Raw genomic sequence first — 23189 nt, forward strand, 5'->3', positions numbered from 1 at the left:
CCACAGAAGGAACAATGAACCAGTCACCAAAAGAAGAATTTTTGAGAAAGGAGTCCATCCGAGCCAAAGAGGCTTTTGTCTCAGCCAAGAAAACTATATCAGGCTTGTAGTACTGACACAAATAATGAAAATGATCCTTAGTGATGGTGTTTCCAAAACCCTGGACGTTCCAAGATAGCAACTTCATTGAGAATGAAATATAAGACAGCAGTCCTACTGGATGAAGAAAAAATGAGGGAAAGCACAAGAGAAGGCTAACTAGACCAAAAAACTTAAAAGCAGTCAAAACAGAAGCCTAAAATTCAGCCAAAACAGAGGGACAACAGAAGATAATATAATTTTTGGGGAGGAAACGGGTGATAATTAGATTGAAGAGAAGGCCTAGCAAAGCAGACAACACACAGACACCTAATCAGAAATGGAAGTAGATGAGATGAAGGAAATTAGGACTAGAAAAAGAAAAAAACTATAGCATACCAACACACAGGCAGGAGGGTTAAGGATAGCAGAATTGAACAAGAGAACCACAAGCAAAAACTAAAGAAGTAGTAGCAAAGTATACTTACAAGTTTAACTACAGGCACAAGCACAGGAAATAAATTACAGGTAGACATAAGCAAAATTACACTATGAAGAGCTAAATATAAGCACGCGGACAAAGAGAAAAGTAGAAAACTAAATACACAGGGTAGCAGATTCTAAACAAAAAACACAAGATAAGGAGTCATAGGCTCTGATGGAGATCTGCACATGAGACACTAAGTTTTCTGCAATTTAGGGGTCATGAAGCCTCACCCCAATTTAGCAATTTCCTTGCCTTTTGCTTTAGGATCATTGCTGGCAGGATTTGAATTTGAACCTTCACCTTTGAACCATTGATGAGGATGAGTATTGACTTGAGCTTGTTCACCAACTACATAAATATCTCTTGGAGCTTCAGGTACTGGTTCTTCTGGGGTGCAGTTCAGGTCAATCTCAGTAATCTTTAGCTTCTTAGGAGCTGGTAAGGGTGAATCCCAGTGAAAGAATGATTGCATCAGCTGCCAGTTCTTGACATAATCATGGTCAATATTCAGAGGCTGGCGAGAAGAGCTAGCACCACTCCAATACCCAGCTTCCAGATTAAGAGATTGTCCAGGTGTGTCTCTTTTATAAACAACCTTCCACATGTAAGTGTCAGTCTTGGCATAAACATATGATTGAAAAGGTACATCCTCTGCATTTAAAGTACGTGTTGTAGCTATACCATTATTCACTGTCTGTTGATGAGATTCAACATCACTGCCATGGCTAACATTATTAACGTCAAATTGCTTTAGATAATTTGAGCAAGTTACCTCAGAAGCTGCTTGCTCTGCTTCAGACTCATGCAAGTTATCTTCCTCAAACAGCATGTCATGTTGCATATTCTGGTGCTCATGTTGCTACAAATACTCCTGCTCCAGTTGTTGTCCATCTATGTTTTGCATAGCAGCCATGACAGCATCATCTTCTGCCTGTTGTTCTTCAACTTGTTGTAGCACAAACTCTCCATAATTCTCCAGCTTATGCCCAATGACTTTACAGAAGTCACAGTAGTTGTTGGGGAAGTGATGAAATTGGAATGTAATCTCATTGGTGAAGCCCATCTCATTTTCAACCATGACACTGAAAGTAAGCCTTTGTCTAAATCTGATGCTAGCTCTGATTGTGATGGAGCAGCTACTATTGTCCTTCCTTTCAGGGAAAGAAAAGGAGGTAATTTCTCCCATGCAAGCTATGTATCTTCTTAGATTGTCACTATTCACCTGTGCTTGAGTTAAATTGTGCATTGTAATGAAGAACTTCTCTTCTGTTGGATTCCAGTCATCAAACTTCTCAGTCTTGTCCCATTTTTTGATGCAGAAAAGATCACCATAGACTACTCTGGTAGCCACAGTTAAAACTCTAAGAATTTCTTCTTCTCTTTCAAACCTAACCAGGAAAACCCACTCACTTACAGATTTAACTGATTATCCCCCTTGAATCTTCCACTGAAAAAGAAGTGAATTTCTCACATTCCATCTGTTTCTATCAACTGGTTCAGCAAATGCACCTAACAGACAGCTGGTCCATAGATTTTGGTTGTTCATGAACCTAGGAGGGATAACATCTTCTAAAGAGAATTGCCTACCATTGCTCAAGTTCAAGGAGGATTGTAAATGGTCTGTTAATTGTGAAACATCACCATGCCAAACAGCTTGCATGGTAATACAAAGACTCATCTTAAAAGCTGCACTGGTGTTTTGGAATTTGATGGATGTAAGTGAATGAGAAAGGTAGAGAACACGGAGATAAGAAATCTTAACAAGGGGGTGAGATTTCATTTAGGGAAATGGTGAATTTATACTGAGGATTAGGGTTTCAACAAAGATTAGAAAATTACTCAACTGAAATCAGAGAAATTTAAAATTCACACAGAGCATAACCTAATTCAATTGGGTAAAATGGAAGGTTGAGCAGCAATCGAACAGGTGTAATAAGAGTTCTAAGGAATTGAAACAGATGGCCAAATTATGTATTAAATGAAGATAAATAACGAACAGAGACAGTAATTTAGGGTTGGAATTGAGATAATTAAGCACAAGTTGGAGCTTCATAATCATTATCAGGGACCAGTGGGATAAGCAAATCATTACCTGACAGAGTAAATTCGTAATCAAACGCAACTGTGTGAAGATTTCTTCTATTACTGAGATTTCTCGACTGCCACCACCACTACCTAGCTCTAATGAAAAATTAAACAAAACCCAAGAGAGATATGACCCCATTATGCAGAAAAACCTAGTGATTTAATTGCTTCCGATCCATCAGAGCCTATGAGCGGCCGAGTAGCCGCTCATGGCGATCGGAGTAACCAGAGAGAAAAGGGATGGAAAGAAGAAAACTAGAAAAAGAAACTGGTTTGCCCGTGGGAAAGCGTTATCGGGTTTTTTCAACTTTTTGATCTCAAGACCGGAGTTTGGAAGTTACCAATCATACACGGTTAGAAAAAATCATTATTATTATTGTTTCTTTTCTCTTTTTTTTTCTTTCTTTTTGTAAATTCATTATTATTACTGATCATCAAAAAGTTAGAAAAAGACAACGAGTTAATTGGTAACCTACCAACAAGTTGTGCACAAATAATCTTTTTTGTGAAAACACCTTATATATGAAAAAGAAAATTACTGCACCCATTATTCGCATTGTTATTGTTTAAGCACTTCTTTAGTCTTTTCAAAAAAGTAATTGTATCCTCCGCGAATTCACCCATCATGGTGAAAGCCAAGATACCAAAACCATAAACATAAGCAACACAGTTATCCAAATACTTGTTGCGCTTATATAAAATAGCGTTATAACGGGCGTGATTTTTTTTGTTTTGTTTTGTTTTGTTTTGTTAAAGCACTGTGATGTATTGTTTTTTTTTCTTTATTTATATTTTGTTCATTTTGTTTCGTTAAAGCACTGGGACAAACTAGTGTATGTACATGATGGGGATGAGTCATGAGTGTTAGGGTTTTAGTAAAAGTTGCAGAAGGTTAAGTACGAACAATATTTATTAAGGTTTTAGGTTTTATGCACTAAGATAAACTAGTGTATATACCTGAAGGGGTAAATATGAGTTTTCAGGGTTTTAGTAAGAGTTGCGGATTGAGCATAAACAATCTTCAGATAGACTAAAACAATGGTCATTCAAGGATTTTTTCGATCATAGGGATGAATGACTCAGGGATGGTTTCATGGGGGGAAGCAAAAAAACGAGAGGGGTTAGAATAATTCTTGGATCCATAAGAATGCTCTGAGAGATGTGTTTAGCAAGGTCGATTATGACCAATTTATAGTTGACTCTCGGATAGCCTCTTATCAGTGATCATAGGAATATCTAAGGATGAGTCGAGCTCATCCATTGATTCTTGTAACCTCTTCAACCAACTATTCTCTTAGCGGTATGAAATATACATGGGTATTTCCCAGCATGTTGTAGACTACAAAACCAAAACCTTAATTGATCCCCCCATTTGTGTGATTGAGTCAGCCATTATAATGATGTGTTAGCTGGATGGCAATATTCTCCTTAATCGACGTTGACTGAAGTGGAGTAACATATCCTAATTTGTGCATTTGTGACTAGTCTGAGTCATGTGAAGAGCACAAGATAATATGAGATAGCATGTGGACCGTGTGTGAGACACAAGATGAGATGAGGTTGATTATCAACCTTGCAGGTCGGGAATGCATGGCTTGTAAAGGACGAATGCCTTTTCGTGGGTCCCACTGATGAGTGCACAAAGCTTTGAAGATTTTTTGTATAATTTTGTTTCATGTTTGAATAGTTTGTATGGCTGAGACTCATGGTGGCAGTCGTGGTCATGCTTATGTTGCCGAGAATAAGGCTTTTGCTTGAGGATGATACTTGTACCTGATGAGAGTATCTCATATCTGTATAAGAGTAAGGAGTGTGTTGACTTGACAAATGAGTCTTGTGGGGACGTACCAAGAGTCAGTAATGAGGCTTGTTAATACCCCCAGAGAAGTATATGTTCGTATGAGATAGAGATAAGCTCGTGACTCTTGATGAGTGATTAAGAGCATGCCTGATACGAATAGTGAGCTCAGCAAATGAAATGATTAATAGTGTAAGGATCATGTGAGTGAGACCTAAATCTTGAGTCTTAGTAACGATGACTAGGAGTTTAGCGTTGGTCACAAAGACTAAGAGTTGAGTGCTAAGTTGCTTGGTCATGGAGACCAAGACCTGAGTCTTGATTCTTGGTCAACGAAATAAAAGCCTGAGTCTTGCTCACCTAATGAAGTCGGTCGCGGATATGCTATAGATGTCAAAATATATCATTTAGCCGATAAATGACAGCTGAGACATGGAATAAGACTAAAGTTCAGATGTCGAAGACCTCAACCAGATGTCCAAAAATCGAGGCATAGGGTACCAAACAAGACAGAGACACCGAGTTATACGCGAAAGAGTTGAGTCCAGGTGCAAAGATAAGAATATTCTTGATGTTGTCGGCTAAGTAGAGGACTAGAAAGCTGGATTATCATAACGAAGACCTGTCCCAGGTCGGTACAAACGCAAGGCATGAAACTATTAAGTCCAAGCGGTCATGTCCTTGTCATCGACATGCAATCCTCATATTCATATCATGTATAAATATCCAAAAAGTATGATAATGACGGTTTCATTTTGATTAATATGAATCATACCTCAGATAATTCTCTCTCCTCTCTCTCTTTCTGATTATCTTTTAAACCTCTGTTAACTCCAACCAGCCTAGAAGATAATCAGAAAACCTTAACTTTACATCATCGGAGACCTGTTCGAAGATCAGTGATCAGAGTGATAATCAAGATTGTGATCATAGATTAAGGACTGCGATCTGACATCGTGAAGGTATGCATGACGGTAAATTCAATGTATCTTCACATGCATACGAGAGAGAGTGCATCAGACCTGAGTCGCGGTTAAGTATAAAATATTTTTTTTACCTCAGTCACAAAATTACCATTTATATTTAGGATCTTTCGAAATTCGGGAGAGAAACGACAATTTACTTTATAAAATACCAAAAAGGGAACTTATCAGTTGGTTGGCCCAAATAAGTAACTATGGTAGGGACCCATGACAATTAACATGTATCTGTAGGTAAAGATCTAATAGAAATGATCTAGCTACCCACTATCAAAGAACGGACTCGCAAGGACAGTCGTTTATGAACAGTATCTAAGACGCACAGCCGTGGGTCGCAGCGCAGTCTAAACAGCAACAGCATTTGTCTTTTATCGTTCATTCTGTGACGCTTTTTGTGCGTCGCAGATTACAGTTTTACACCATTTTCTCTTCTTCTCATCATTTGTAAACCATTTTTGAGCCATAATAAATTATTTTGAGAGCATTTTTACTATGATGAGTTAAACCCCAACACTGGGACGACGGAGGAGGCCGAGCTTCATACATGGGTAATTTTATTAATTCTTTTTAAGATTTTGCATTAAAAATTAATTGAAATATGATTTGATTAAATTGGGTGTTATTTGATTAGATGGGTCATGCTTAGCTTAGGTGGTTTGATGTTCCATGCTTAACATTTACAATCAATATTTTGAGAATCTACTTTGGCAAAATAAGAGTTCATATATGTTTTGAGCGATTATTGTTGAGAATAAATCATTGAGCCCTATGTTATGAAGATTGGCCGAATCATTAGTCCCAGTACCTCTCACCATTGTTAATATTTTTATTGTATATATTATTTGTTCATTTTTACGTTTCTTTTTGTGTCTTTGATTTACAGGTTCGAAGTGGAATACTAAGGACTTGGGAACAAAAGGCTTAAAGCTAAAAGAGAAGAAAAAAAGACATAATTTTTTTTTAGGATTTGATTTTTATTATTATTATTTTATTTTTTTTGTATATAGCTTTTATTTATTTTTTTTAGAATGTGTAAATAGGCTTTATTTTTCATAATTTTTGTAATTTTTGGACTTTTTATTTGGACTTTATTCTGGACAATTGGACTTTATTTTTTTTAACCCTACAGAAGGGTATTAATAAATAAAAAAAAATTATATAAACTGTGTGCAGGGAAGGACGACGATTACTATATCGTCTCGGCCCCTCGGGTTCGTACACGGCATAGGAGTCGTGGCCCGAGTCGACGACAACAGTTCATCGCCCGTCTGGTACGGGAGGTAAGTCCAATCGAAACACCCGCGAATCTCCTGCAAGCGGGTTACTGTCTTCCTTAAGGTGATAATTGTTTGAGGACGACGACTGTTTTTAAATTCCTAGTAAAGGGCAAGGCCTGGCCAATACAAGATAAGGGTTCGGATTTCATCACCGCTCCCTTCTTGCCCGCCTTAGGAAAACGAAACCTAACGCGAACCCAAGCTTTAAAATTTGGAATAGAACGAGACCGATAGGGTAACGGCTATAGGAAAATTCGAAATATTGGTTACTCTTAAGCACACTTCAAAGTTCATGATGGTTTCTGTGAGTTGAATGCGTGACTGCGCCGCCTTCTAATGCGGTGAGGCCTTGGGTATCAAAGCTCACTAAGCTTCCCTCGCCTCAATTCAACTTAATTAGCTCGGATTGATTCCAGAGGGGTTTGCTCAAATTGCAACGAATTCCCTTTCGAAAGATAGAAGCTGGTCTAGAAACAATCTAAGTGGAGCCATCATGCTTTTGTTTGCTAGATTTTATAGGTTTGATTTGGTCGAGTCAGCCTTGTTTGTGATTGTGTAGAATTCCCTTGCAATTAAGAATGTCGAACTGGTATGATAGAAGCCAATACAATGAGTATCGACCTGAATTTGAATATGGACATCATCCTTTTTATGACCATGTTGGGAATAGTGGTTGGGAACGCCATCCTTTGGAAGGATATGGGTCATACCCTGGTGAGCCCAATTACTATCCACACATGCATCAGTCTTACGAGCAAGAAGATTATAGTACGAGTTCTTCGTCTCTAGAGGATACAATCAAACTATTGAAAAGTAGTCCTTTTTATGATCCCTCTGTTCCTATTCCTCCTTTAGAAGAGTCCCTCAGGAAGTTAGCTGAGTCGACGCGTAAGTTAGCTGAGATGAATAGTATAATTATAGACGAAAGAACTACAATAATGAGTGAACCTTCTTTAGAAGACCACCTCAAGCGGATAGCTGAGACGAACGAAAGAATTGCTCGAAATTACTTGAATTGCCAATATAGTGTATCCAATAATACCCTTGAGAATGAAGATAGTTATTCACATAATCAAGATGACGAGGTTAGAATTGGTAACACTACTTGTTTTGATGAGGTTCGACCTTTTTCATGTTATTATAATGAGGACTGTGATGAGGATAGTATTGATGAAGAATCTGAAATATGTAGGCATAGTGATCAGGAGTCTAGTAATCCAATTGAGCTGTATAGTGATTATATTATTTCTAATTCAAATCCAAATAATTTTTATGATTATTCACCTATTCAAAAGGACGAGGATTTGATTAGGGATACCACCGTTTTAGACGATGTAGATTTTCCTTTTGATTACGAAGCCGATAGTGGTTTAGAGGAACGGGTTCATTTCGAAAATACTGTTTTAGAGTCTAGCGACTTAGAAACAATAGTCTTGGAAGAAGAAGATAGACCCGTAGAGATGAGTAAAGATGCACTACCTGATAATAACTTAGAAGAATCTCTTGAATATTTTAAGGACTCTGAAGATACGGAAATTCAAGAAATAATTAGAGGTCTATCTAGAGACACTGAAAACTCTAAGTTTGGGGGTGATTATCACTTCCCTAGTGCCTTACCTTTAACTCTCAGAAAGTCCCCACACTTAGGACTTGATATCTGTGCCTCGACCATTTTACAAGATTACCTTCATACTCGTTTTCCCGAGCCTAATGATGTCCATGAAGGAGTTCAGTCGTTAGAAACCCATCCTCTGGTTGATGTGGTTTGCCCAGGCTATGATCCCAGATTGACTTTGTTTTCCCACCAAATAGTTTTCTTCCAACTGTGGGAACGTTATTTCAAATGTGTCGAATATTAAGTTGTGAGACTAACCTAAGCTTTAGGAAATTAGAATCGACACATTTGCTAAGAATGACCACTACTCTCATTTGGTCAACTATGTAAGTCAATCTATTGACTTAGAGGATCCAAGTTATTTAGGTTATTATTGTGCGATTCTAAGATCATATTTGAGTTTTTCCAGACTCTGACCTAATAATTGGATCCACCTATGAAGAAACGCAGCCAATGAAAATATTCTATTTAGACCCTTTCATAGAACCTGAACCTGAACCAAAATTAGCAATAGTTATCAGGAAACTAGGTAAGGGCATGCTAGTGTTGTTCATTTCGTTGGTTCACTGCAGTTTCCTTTTGTCATCTCTTTTTGGTTTTAAAGACCCACAGTTATTCCGGCTACTGTTATACGGTTCGAGTTGACTAAACCTTTCCTACGTCTGGCTGAAGACTTTAAACTTAGCACTTCTTGGGAGGTATCCCATGCTCATGCAACACGGTAATATCTTTCCTTGACTCTTTCGCTTCAAATGGTAACAATTTCTCCTTGTTCATGCTTTTAGTTTCATCTTTAGAACATTGAGGACAATGTTAGATTTAAGTTTGGGGTTATGGGAGAAACTTTTTAGTTGCAATAAATAAACTCCATAGCCTAGAAATGTATGCGTATTTAGGATGGCACTAACCAATCTAAGTGGATGGAAGCATTTTGGTTGTAGGAGTTGAGGAACCAATCTGATTAGATGGAAACATCTATAGAGTCTATTCATAAAAGCACAGAACTCAGGTGTTAGAAATAACATGATAGTTGCACCATATCTCGTTGAGTCCTTTTCATTTCTTTTTTTTCATTTTATTTTTTTCATTTTAAACTATGTTTCTCTAAGTGATTAGGTGGGGCACACGATTCAAGTTGTTACCACTGCTAGGGTGAATTAGAGTGACTGAGTTACTAAAAAAAAAAAAAAAAAACCGGACCAGTTAGACCAATCGGAATAAGTATTAATACTTGGATAGCAATATGCGTGTGTTCTCCCTGTTTGCGTCGCCTAAGCAAGCGTGGAATGCAGGACCCGTGGGAACTATCGTGTAATCTGCTGACAAGAAGCATGCGCTTGGATCAAAAAGATCTATTCATGCCGTTAAGTTAAAAAAAAATGGTTATTGTTCTGTGTAGTCAACTGCTGGTTCCCTTGTATTTGCCAGTTTGTTGATCTAGATTTAAGTTATTAACCACTGGTTCCCTTGTATATGCCAGTTGTGTTGATATTAGTCAGACCGGTATCTCAGTCCATTAGGATAGGTTCTCTGGTAGTGGCCTTCAGACAGATATGGGAAACGTCGTTCACTTAGTAAACATCAAAACCATCTATGTTTTTCTATATCCATCTCTTAATGTTTCCATGTGATTAGTTTGACTCCGAATATGATGTCCATAGTGCAACTATCTGAGTAGAGCTCTGTCACTTATATATGAATTTTAGTATGCTTGAGTGCAAACTCGTGTACATCGATTGGAATTTCGCATCAGGGTACTTCCTCTTGTATTCAATAAGTATGCCAACCAAGGAGATTCTTTAGTGCCTTCCAAGGTTCGTTGTAGATATCTAGGGTCTGGAGTATAAAGGTTTTGTGGGTACACCTCTGGTAAACCCTCCGGAGACAACACTCCGCCACTAGGGACACCTAGTGGTTTAACGGCTTGCTGCACGTGCTAAGTTCAGTCATTTTACTTTCTAGATTAGATTTGCTCGAGGACTAGCAAATAATAAGTTTGGGGGTATTTGATAGACACATTTTTGTGTCTAATTTGTCCTCAATGTACGTATTGTTGGAACTCTATTTTTGTACTAATATTGTGTTTTTATGTATTTTTAGGAAATAAACATTTTTGGAAAATTCGGCTCGAAAAGTTGATTTTGGCACCCGCGGAGGACAAGTGTTATTCGGACTCTCACTTTTGGATAAGGGTTAACCTAATTACTAAGGGGCACCCCCAGGTCACCCCCAAGGCAGCTGCTATTCGCACCCCAGTTCTGGTTAGGGGGAGGACATCTTCTTCCCAAATTCAAAAACCAAAAATTGGCGGGAAAAATTGTTCTTGAACTGCCGTGAATAGGGTTGAGGATTTGAAGGTGTTCCAGTGAGATTCAATGGCCCAAATTAAATGGGTTTGTTCCTAGGGCCTAGATAGAGCTGGTATGGGTGTTGGATTCGGTCAAAATTGGTTAGATAACCGGTGGTAATCAAATCAGGGAAGATATTCTAAAATAGGAAAAATATTCTATTCTTGGAATTCTTGGATGGAAGAGACGTGCATGGGTTGATTCTATTGGCTGGAAATAATCCCTACAGCTCAAGGATGACGCGTGAGAAGAGATAAAACAGGGAACAATCCGTAACAAATCAGAGAATTAAAGAAAAAAGATATCGGGAATATTTTCATCCACTGTCGAGTAATGGGAAGAACTTTTGGATTAATGAGAAGTTATTCTTGCTCCAAAGGTGTATAAATATAACTCTTAGGTTAGCATAGAAGGTTGTCGAGAGTTTGGGGTCAAGAGGAGGTCCAGAGAAGCAGAAATCAAGAGTTGATGAAACTTTGTTGCTGCTGCTGCTGATGATGAAGAACACGAAGAACGGACTCGCAAGGACAGTCGTTTATGAACAATATCTAAGACGCACAGCCGTGGGTCGCAGCGCAGTCTAAACAGCAGCAACACTTGTCTTTTATCGTTCATTCTGTGACGCTTTTTGTGCGTCGCAGATTACAGTTTTACACCATTTTCTCTTCTTCTCATCATTTGTAAACCATTTTTGAGCCATAATAAATTATTTTGAGAGCATTTTTACTATGATGAGTTAAACCCCAACACTGGGACGACGGAGGAGGCCGAGCTTCATACATGGGTAATTTTATTAATTCTTTTTAAGACTTTTGCATTAAAAATTAATTGAAATATGATTTGATTAAATTGGGTGTTATTTGATTAGATGGGTCATGCTTAGCTTAGGTGGTTTGATATTCCATGCTTAACATTTACAATCAATGTTTTGAGAATCTACTTTGGCAAAATAAGAGTCCATATATGTTTTGAGCGATTATTGTTGAGAATAAATCATTAAGCCCTATGTTATGAAGATTGGACGAATCATTAGTCCCAGTACCTCTCTACCAATTTGTCAATATTTTTGTATATAATTTTTATAAATCTAAAAATCCTTCACCTTCACAAGTCTTAGAGTTCGAACCTTCATTACTACAACCATCAAAAAATATTTAATCAAGAAGGATTAGTAGAACTATACGATAAGAAGTAATATAAGAAGTTACTCCCAAATCAGTGGAACAAAATAATTATGAAGAATCATCAACACTAATAACAATAAAAAAAAACTAGCAAAGAAAGGTACTGCCATGCGTTTCACTTTTATTTTTAATTTTTGTTTTTTAATACAACGATCCAACAATACATATCTCTTGTACTGAAGAAAAGCATGATTGATGCTTGAATACTCATGAAAAGTATTATGCAGTTTTTTTTGTGACATAATGATCGAAAAATATATTCAATCACACCCAATATAAAGCTAGTTTGTGCTTGAATACCATCACATGTGACATGCAGTTTTTTTTTTTAAACCAAAGATCCAACATAACATATGTTGTGTACCGAAGAAAAACCTAATTTACGCTTAAATGCCCATCACAAGTATCATGCAGTTTGTATCTGACACAATGATCCAATAATACATATCTCTACTGAAAGAAAAACCTAGTTTATGCTTGAATGTGCGCGAAAAGTAAGGTGGAGTTTGTTTTTTAAACAATGATCCAACAGTACATATATCTTATATACATATTGAAGCAAACCTAGTTTATGCTTGAATTCCTATGAAAAGAAACATGCAATTTATTTCTGACACAATGATCATGTTAGAGCACTGCTCGGTCGAACTCGCAAGCGTTGCTATTTCAAGCTTGTTCTCAAGTTTAGTTGCCAAAACTATAAGTCTTGATTTCTAGTCTAGTTATATCTATGTCTCGTATTATGATAGAATGTGTAGTTGAGTATTAGACTTTACGACGTTCATCGATTTAATACGAATTACTACTAAGGGGAGCTCGTGGAACTTCATAAAAAAAAGGTATGTGAAGAATTGAACTCATCTATCACTCATAAGTCTTTTTTTATTCTATCTCCTATTGAGACAAAAGTTGTATAGCTATATAGACTTTATATTATACACATGTGATATTTCGATATGAGTTTAACTCGCTTACATATTTCTCGAAATATGTGTTGGTAAGATTTCATTTTAACCAAGTTCATCTTTATTCTTGACGAAAGTCAAGAGATGATCATGTGAAAATCGCTTGGTAATATCTTACATGATTTGTGTGAGACAATCATTTGATGTAGACTTGGAATATTTCGTATTGATCTATTGATCACTTGAATTTTTTTTTGAAGCTAATAGTTTGTGCGAGACAGCTATTCCCGTCTTCCAAGAATGTTTCAATGATTAAGATGGAGTTTAGAACGATTAACCATTGATTGAATATAACACAGTATGCGTACTTGTATGCTAACTGTTGCAAGTTATTCAAAGTCCGGGAAACATAGTATGCATACCCGTATGTGTACTGGTTTGGAAGTTAAAGTCCGGGAACTTAGTATGCATACCCGTATGCGTACCGGCTGAGAAGTTCAAGTCCAGGAATTCAACTGAGTTTGGTCACGTATGACAGTATGCGTACCCGTTCATATATTGGCGAACCCAGACCAAATCCGGAACTCTAAGTATGCGTACACGTTTGCATACTTGAGTGGGTTAAGTTCCAAATTTGTTCATGAACAAATAAATTTATATATTAAGGAATGCAACCTTTTGAAAACCGTGGCTATGATGTTCATGAATTGGTTCGAGTGAATCAAAATCGATTTTGCTTCAATTATGTCTTGTATACTTCTATGAGAATATAAACAATTGAACAACTCCATAACTAGTTTCATTTGAGTCATTTGAACTAGTTATGATTAAGATGAACAAGGTTGGTATGAAAGTGTTCATATAGCTAACTTCGGTTAACTATTGTTGAGCCAACTATGTGCACACATTTGGGTACGGTTATTCATACCGAAATGAAGTCACATTTCATTTGTGTATAAAAATTTAAGTTCGATCTAACGGTTGAAAGATATTAGCTTGACTCTAATCAGGTTTTCATCTAACGGTGAATATTGAATGCTTTGTTACCAAGGTAGCTTTGATTGCAAACCCTGATTTGAAGACTATATAAGAGAGAACTCTAGCAACTGGGAAACCTAATTCCCACACCTCTTGTGTGATACTAGTTGCGACCAGAGTCGATTCTCCTATAACCTAGGTTTTTCCTAAAAACATTATAGGTTAACGACTTGAAGACTTCATTGGGATTATGAAGCCAGGACAAATATTTTCTCTATAGTTGCGTGTTCTAAACTTACTTTGTTTTATCGTGTTGAGTACTATCTTCTCTAAGATTTGCTCAAGATTTAATCTCCGATAGGTAAGATAAAAATTAGTCACAAACATCTTCGTCTCATCGTTTGTGATTCCACAATATCTTGTTTCTCTTCCGTACGGTTAAGATTATTGTGAGATGATTGATATTACTAGGTCGTTCTTCGGGAATATAAGCCAGGTGTATCAATTGGTTCCTTTTCACCTTTATTTATCAAAAGACTAAACAAAACTCGTAGGTATTTCTGTGGGAGACAGATTTATCTATTCAATAGACTTTTCTATGTGAGACAGATTTGTTTATCAAGTCTTCGACTTTGAGTCGTAGCAACTCTTAATTGTGGGTGAGATCAGCTAAGGGAATCAAGTACGCAGAATATGGCGTGGTTCAAGAGGCGTAAGGAACGCGACTGTACCTTAATCAGTGTGAGATTGGTTACGGCTCAACTACATTCCGGTCTGAAGTTAACTTGTAGTAGGCTAGAGTTTGTAGAGGCTTAATACAGTGTGGTGTTCAAATTTGGACCAGGTCCCTAGTTCACTCTGCATTTGCGGTTTCCTCGTTAACAAAATTTCTGGTGTCTGTGTCATTTCTTTTCCGCATTATATTTTTACATAATTGAAATATCAGAGGTTGTGCGTGGTTCAATAAATTAGATAATCCAACCTTTGGTTGTTGATATAAATTGTTTGACGCTTGGATATTGGTCTTTGGCACCATCCAAGTTATTTCTCATGTTAATCCGGCTCACAGATTTATATCTGTTAGATTGTAGATTGATTTGAGAAATTGAGATATAACTCTTGGATGTATTTTCCTTGACTGAGTCTGACTGTCTAGTTGATTCTTTTGGAAATATATTGGAATTTGTCCATACAGATTGCCTAAACGAAATATTGGGTGTGGTTGTTAGACCCCGGTTTTTCAGATCCAACATAGTTTAGGCTTGCATATACGATTGTTTTTGTTTTAGACATTATGAATTCGCAGTATATATATGTTGCAGTAAAAAGAAATAATTCATTTTGCAAATTAAGTAGGTAACAAAAGCTACCCCTACAAATTATATAAACATGATCCTTTTGCACTACATAGTCTTATAATCAGAATGAGGTTGTAAAATCTTAAAGTTTTCCAAATTGGATAAGATAACAAAGCTTATTAAGGAAATATATCCCTAATATTCTGGTGCAATAATTACAGAGAATGTAATTGGGAAAAGTTAGAAGCAGAAGCAACTAAGTTGTTACGTGTTATAAAAAGGGTCGTGCCGAATATGAGTTTAACTTTGGAATCATTGGGAATGAGGGGAACACATATTCTCAAATATACACTAGAGAAACTGGGAATTATCTACGGGATACCAAGAATGGCAGGAATAAAAACTGATAATAACTTCTTGACAGGATTAGGTGGATGAAGAAAGAGTGGTTGCACGTTAAGTATCTTGGTACCAAGTAAAATGTAACGAGACCAATATTACAAGAAAGCAATAGTGGAGTAAATTAGGCTTAATCAACGTAAAAAACAAAAAGATGAAAAACGGTAATGAATAGTTTAACGAAAGTGAAGAAATTCCGGAAATTGAAAAAACAGATGAAGAAAGTGAAAAAAATATGAAGGAACAAATGAATATCTGGTGAAGCGTATCTGCATGTTTATGTGTTTTACTTTGTTTTCGGTTTAGTTATTGTGAAAGAAAAATAGTCCCACAATGAACTTAATAAGTAATATAATATGGATGGGACACTCCACTCGTTGCCAACTAGTTTTGAGTTGGATGCACATAAACTTTAACATGATATCAGAGCAAGGCCCGTACCTGTACATGGGGTATCGTCCGAATTACTAGATATCCGTGATCGATCACTCATACGTAAGTCCACGTGTAAAGTCGGTCTTTCAGCCTTACATGTGAGGGGCGTGTGAAAATACAATAGTCCCAAAATGAACTTAATAAGTAATATAATATGAAAGGGACACTCCATTACCAATTGGTTTTGAGTCGGATGCCTAAAGACATTAATGGTTATCAATCTTAAGACATCAACGATTGTGTCTTGGCATGATCTAGTTCACTCTCTCTTAGAGACGCAACAAGATTATTATACTCCATAAGACATTAATGGTGTTGTTATCTATTTGTTGGAGAACGTTTTCCTTAAATCCATTGTAGTACATATTTTCTGTACTGAAAAAGAAAAACTTTATTTCTAACTTTGTTGTTGTGTTTTGCTGAAGAGTTGGTATGTGAAGCATAATAAATTGGCGTTACCAATGGTAAATCAATATTTTTTTAAACAAGCTAGTCATCATTGTTTTTGAATGAACTTTTCTAAATTGGACATATTGGGTATACCCATTTTATTCCCAACCATAATAGTGGGCTAAGGGGTGTCTGAAGTGTATAAAGTTACATAATTACCGTTCTCCTAATAATAACTAAAGCTATTTCCTTTTTTGTTTTAGATCAAAACCTTATTCTTTTCCTTTTCCTTCTGTTAGAGCACTGCTCGGTCGAACTCGCAAGCATTGCTATCTCAAGCTTGTTTGTCAAGTTTAGTTGATCAAAACCATTTACTTGATTTCTAGTCTACTTATAGCTATGTCTCGGATTATGATAGAATGTGTAGTTGAGCTTTAGATTTCACGGCGTTCATCGATTAAAGACGAAGATCTACTGAGGAGAGCTTGGAGGAACTTCATCAACAAAAGGTATGTGGAGACTAAAACTTAGCTGAGTTTATGTCGCTATCTATTTCTCGAAATATATGTTGGAGGGTTTTTGCTTTAAACTATTTTCATCATTATTCTTGACGAGTTTAGTTGGAAACAATTTATTTGTTGGAAACTAAATATTAAGTCAAAAGATTATCATTAGTGAAAATTGCCTTGAGACATATTACATGAATTGTGTGAGACAGCCATTTGTTTTAGATTTGAAAAGTTTCGTATTGATCATTCGATCACTTGAAAATTACTTGAAGCTAATGGTATATGTGGGACAGCCATTACGTCTTCCAAGGATGTTTCAATGATTCAAATGGGAGTTTATAACAATTAACCATATCTGGATACAACACGAAATGCATAACTAGTATGCGTATTGTATTGTTATAATTCATGTCCGGAAATCTTGTTTGCGTACCTAGTATGTGGACGGCTTTACCTGAAAAAGCGGGGGTCAAACAACCACACCCAATATATTGCTTAGCAATCTATATGGACTAACTCCAATATACTTTCAAGAGAATCAACTAGACAGTCATACTCAACCTTAAGAAAAGTATATCATAGAGTTATATCTCTATTTCTAAATTCAATCCGCAATCAAACAAATAGGAATTTGCAATCCCGATTGAATATAAGAAATAACTTGGACGGTATCAAAAACCAATATCCAAGTGTAAATCAATTTAATCAACAACCAAAGGTTGGATTCACAATTGATTGAACTTACGCACAACCTGTGATATTTCAATTATATAAACAAATATAATGTGGAAAATAAATAACACATACATCAAAAGTTTTGTTAACGAGGAAACCGCAAATGCACAAAAACCCGAGACCAAGTCCATATTTGAACACCACACTGTATTAAGCCTTTACTGACCCTAGCCTACTCCAAGTTAACTTCAGAATGGAATTTAGTTGAGCCCTAACCAATCTCACACTGATCAAGGTATAGTTGAAATCCTTACATCCTTGAATCCCAGCAGGACTCTACACACTTGATTCCGTTAGATGATCTCACCCACAACTAAGAGTTGCTACGACCCAAAGTCAAAGACTTGATAAACCAAACTGTCTCACACAGAAAAGTCTATTGAATAGATAAATCTGTCTCTCACAGATAAACCTATGAGTTTTGTTCCGTGTTTTAATAAATCAAGGTGAACAAGAACCAATTGATATACCAGACTTATATTCCCTAAGAACGACCTAGAAATATCAATCACCTCACAATAATCTTAATCATATGGTAGCGGAACAAGATATTGTGGAATTACAAACGATGAGACGAAGATGTTTGTGACTACTTTTTATCTTGCCTGTCGGAGATTAAATCTCGAGAAAATCTTAGAGAAGATAGTACTCAATCACGATAGAAAACAACAAGATCAGAACACGCAACTACAGAGAGAATAGTTGGGTTGGCTTCACAATCCCAATGAAGTCTTCAAGTCATTAACCTACATGGTTTCGTGAAAAACCTAAGGTTAAAGGAGAATCGACTCTGTTCGCAACTAGTATCACACAAGAGGTGTGGGGATTAGGTTTCCCAGTTGCTAGAGTTCTCCTTTATATAATCTTCAAATCAGGGTTTTCAACTTGGTAACAAAGCATTCAATATTCACCGTTAGATGAAAACCTGATTAGACTCAAACTAATATCTTTCAACCGTTAGATCGAACTTAGCTTGTTATACACAAATGAAAAGTGACTTCATTTAGGTATGAGTAACCGTACCTAAACGTGTACACCTTTGTTGGCTCAACAATAGTTAACCAAAGTTAGCCATATGAACACTTTCATATCAACCTTATCCATCTTAACCATAACTAGTTCAAATGACTCAAATGAAACTAGTTCTAGAGTTATTCAATTGTTTGTATTCTCATAGAAGTATATAAGATTCAATTGAAGCAAAATCGATTTTGATTCACTCGAATCAAGTCATGAACATTATAGCCACGGTTTGCAAAAGATTGCATTCCTTATTATATAAATGTATTAGTTCATGAACAAATCGATTTTAGAACTTAAATTACTCAGGTATGCATATGGGTACGCATACCTAAGTACCCGGACTAAGTTTGGGTTTGCCAGTATGCAAACGGGTACGCATACCTTCCAAACTCAGCAGAAAATCCCGGACCTGAACCTCGCGCTAGTACGCGTACCGGTATGCGTACAAGGTTCCCGGACTTTCACTAAACCAACCAGTACGCATACGGGTATGCATACTATGGTTCCTGAACTTGGATTACACGTATGAAAGTACGCATACTATGCTTATATCCAACTGTTCTAAAGCAATTCTCAAGTGATCGAATAATCAATACGAAACATTCCAAGTCTACATCAAATGATTGTCTCACACAAATCATGTAAGATGTTACAAGGAGATTTTCACATGGTCATCTTTTGACTTTCATCAAGAATATAAGATGAACTTGGTTAAAGTGAAAGCTTACCAACACATATTTCGAGAAATATGTAAGCGAGTTAAACTCAACTTGAAATATGAAATGTGCATAATTGAAGTCTATATAGCTATACGACTTTTGTCTCAAATAGGAGATAGAGTAGATATACTTTTGAGTGATAGATGAGTTCAAGTTTCCACATACCTTTTGTTGATGAAATTCCACAAGCTCCCCTTAGTAGTTCTTCGTCTTCAATCGATGAACGCCATGAAGTCTAATGCTCAACTACACTTTTTATCCTAATCCGATACTTAGATATAAGTTGACTAGAAATCAAGACTTATAGTTTTGGCAACTAAACTTGTCAAACAAGCTTGAGATAGCAATGCTTGCGAGTTCGACCGATCCATGCTCTATCATTACCTATTAAGGTCCGGGAACCTTGTTTGCATACCTAGTATGCGAACGGTTTCACCTGAGTTATGTCCGGAATGGCTGTTTGCATACCTGGTTTGCGAACGGTTGGACAAGGCCAAGTTCCGGAGCTTTTGTTTGCATACCTGGTTTGCGAACGCAGTGGTTAAGTTCTAAAATCGGCGAAGTATGATTCCCATACTCATGAACTAAAACATTTATGAATTAAGGAATGCAATCTTAGGAAACTGTGGCTTAATGTTCATGAATTGATTCTTGTACAAGTACTTTGTACAATTACGAATCAATCCGATTTTGTTTCAATTTGTTCATATATACTTCTATGAGATAGTGAACAATTGAACAACCCTATTTGAAACACAATTATATTCATTTGATTATATTTCATGATTGATTGATCATCATATTTGATCTAGAAGTGTTAGATGAATATGGTCTAGTCAAAAGTGTTCATATGGCTAACTTTGGTTAACTGTTATTGAGCCAACTCAATATACACGTTTAGGTACGGTTACCCATATCTAAATGAAGGTATATTTTATTTTTGTGTAACAAGCTAAGACCATCTAACGGTGGAGATTGATTGCTTTCTTTTTAAGCAGATTTAGTTTGAATCTTAAATCAAGAGTTCATCTAGCGGTGGATATTGAATGCTTTGTTACTAAGCTGTCTTAGCTTTGATTGTAAGCAACCATGATTTGAAAGGCTATATAAGGGAGAACTATAGCAACTGGAAAACCTAATCTCAGCACTTTTCTATGCCCTGGCTGCAAACTAGAGTCGATTCTCCTTTAACCTAGGTTTTTCCAAAACCATATTAGGTTAACGACTTGAACACTTTATTTGGGATTCGTGAAGCCAGATCCAAATATTTTCTCTGCAGTTGCGTATTTTTATCTTACTTGTTCTATCGTGTTGAGTACTATCTTCTCTAAGATTTGCTCGAGATTTCTCTCCGATTGGTAAAATATAAAAAAGTAATCACAACAGTTCCTCGTCTCATACTCTTGTGATTCCACAATAACTTTTTATGTTAATCAGTTGGGTTATTGTGAGGTGATTGATATTTTTAGGTTGTTCTTCAGGAGTATAATACCGGATTATCAATTGGTTCATGTTCACCTTGACTTCTCAAAAGACGGAACAAAAACCGAATAAAGAATAAACATATCTGTGGGAGATAAATTTGTTTATAAGTCTTCGACTTTGAGTCGTAGCGAATTTTAGTTGTGGGTAAGATCAGATAAGGGAATCAAGTTCGAAAGGCATAAAGGAACGCGACTGTACCTTATCGGTGTGAGACTTGGTTAGGGCTCAACTACATTTCAGTACGAATAACTTGTAGTATGCCAGTGTCTGTAGTGACTTAATACAGTGTGGTGTTCAATCTGGACTAGGTCCCGGGGTTTTTCTGCATTTGCGATTTCGTCGTTAACAAAATTTCTGGTGTCTGTGTTATTTCTTTTTAGCATTATATTTTTTTATATAATTGAAATATCACAGGTTTTGTGCAGTTCAATCAGTTGATAAATCCGACCTTGTTTGTTGGATATAACTTGATTGACACTTGGGCATTGGTCGTTGGAACCGTCCAAGTTATTTCTCATATCAATCAGGATCACATATCTCTATCTGTTCGATTTGATGATTACATTGAGAATTAGAGATAAAGCTCTTTGATATATCTCTTGATTGAGCTCGCTTTTAAGTTGGTGCTCTCGTAATTATATTGGAGTTTAGTTCATACAGATTGGCGAAAGAATTATTGGGTGTGGTTGTTATACCCCCGCTTTTTCAATTCGCATCTGAGCTGGCAAACACGCTAAGACCTCGTAAGTCTTTGTTTGTAGTAATCTGACTCTATGGACAAAAGTGATATCTCTATAAACGTACTTCCAGTCTTCGATGGCTCGAATTACTTATGGTGGAAAATTGTTATGCATGCCTTTTTTTTCAAGCGCGTGATTTTCAATCATGGGTTCGTGTTGTTAATAGTTATGATCCTCCACTAGTTACAGTAAACGGTGTAACTATGAAAAATTGCGATGCGTGCCTTTTTTCGAGCGCGTGATTTTCAATCATGGGTTCGTGCTGCAAAGCAAAATTCCGAAGGATCAAATTCTATCATCCATGCCATTACCCCAGATCTTCAGCACCATGTAACTATGTGCACTCGGTCTAAAGATGCTTGGGATATCTTAGAAACCGTATTTGAAGGGAATATCTCTTAGAAAGAATCTAGGCTTCAAAACCAAAATTCTGATTGGGAAAACCTTCGTATGGCTGATGAAGATTCATTTTATGAGTTTAATAACAAAGGGTCTGAATTGATTTTAATCACAAAGTGTCTGAAATTGTTTTGAGTAACCAACAGGGAACCCCTGGTGACAAGAAGAAATCTAGGAGAACCAGAGTCAGACGAGGTAAGAAGTCTGTTTATTCAATAAACCTTGGAATGTCATCATGTGACACAAGAAGTGAGCATTCTTCTCACTCTATCGCTACCTAATTGTAGTGATGTTTGCATCCTCTATATTAACTTGAGAATATGAGGATTACCAAGGTTGCTCAAGTCTTGCATAGTTGTTTATTATCTTAAAATTTACATAAGGATATGTAATTACATTTTTGCAAAGTGAATATTTTCTTATCAAAAATAGATAATGGATTGTGAACCGTGAAGACTTTTTCAAATGTGCTTCTTGAAAAACTCTTCGGGGTTTGGTATTTCCCGTGTTCTATTTATATTCCTTTGTGATCAAAATTCCCTTCACTTTTTTTTTAAAGATACATCATCATGGCTCTGGTAACAAGAGGTACCACAAAAAGGTATGCATGAGAAGCAGTTAATATGTATCTTTGTGAAGGAATCCAATCCTCAAGGAAGAAAAAAGAGAGGTCTACGAATGATGAAAAAGGTTCTTCCTCTAACTGTTTTTGTCTACTTATCAGAATGATAATAAACTTAGGTCTATGGTGAAGGATTTCATCAGCAAAAGAAATAACTTAAAATCTCAAATCATTTTATCTCTGGAAAAGATAGCTCACTACGAACGAATGTTGTCTCTGACAAAGAAACCTTGTGTGGACTAAAAACAGAGTTTAGTGAGTTAACTGACATTTCTGAGGACATGGAAGAATTAAATGATCCCATAATCAATGGATTTGCAATAATGAAAAGGAATTTTCGATAGACGCACTGAGAAAGCTCTACGATGTCTAGGAAACTTCTTATGAGAATTTATTCTTACGTTTTAAGAAGGATAACTAGGATTTGGAATAGCAAATATCGTGATTACACATAGTTATTTCAATGATTTTCATCTTGCAATGTTCTTAGATTTATTTATTTAAATTCTAAGTTATTTGGAAGATGATTTTGCAGTATTAATCTTTGTTGGTTTTATTTATTGCAAAAATATTTTATGGGATATGTGGTGTTTATGTCCGTGAACTATGATTATCTCATATATGCTCAAAAGTTAAGTCTGTTATGTCATTATACAAATATTAATGAAAGATAGAATGAGCTTTTGAAAATTCCGCAGTA

At 36.3% G+C, this 23189-nt stretch overlaps 1 protein-coding gene across 1 annotated transcript; it reads right to left on the reverse strand.

The window, feature by feature from the left end:
* Nucleotides 1-507: 507 nt before the first annotated feature.
* LOC113321770 lies at nucleotides 508-3021 on the reverse strand. The gene is made up of 2 exons (XM_026569682.1): nucleotides 1338-3021; nucleotides 508-1259 (listed from the first exon to the last, which is right to left on the reverse strand). Exons 1-2 carry the CDS (start codon nucleotides 1404-1406, stop codon nucleotides 792-794), a joined length of 537 nt encoding a protein of 178 aa, XP_026425467.1. The 5' UTR covers nucleotides 1407-3021; the 3' UTR covers nucleotides 508-791.
* Between the last annotated feature and the right edge of the window lie 20168 nt (nucleotides 3022-23189).

The sequence above is a fragment of the Papaver somniferum genome, chromosome 11 (genome assembly GCF_003573695.1).
Source record: "Papaver somniferum cultivar HN1 chromosome 11, ASM357369v1, whole genome shotgun sequence".
NCBI classification, from domain to species: Eukaryota; Viridiplantae; Streptophyta; class Magnoliopsida; order Ranunculales; family Papaveraceae; genus Papaver; species Papaver somniferum.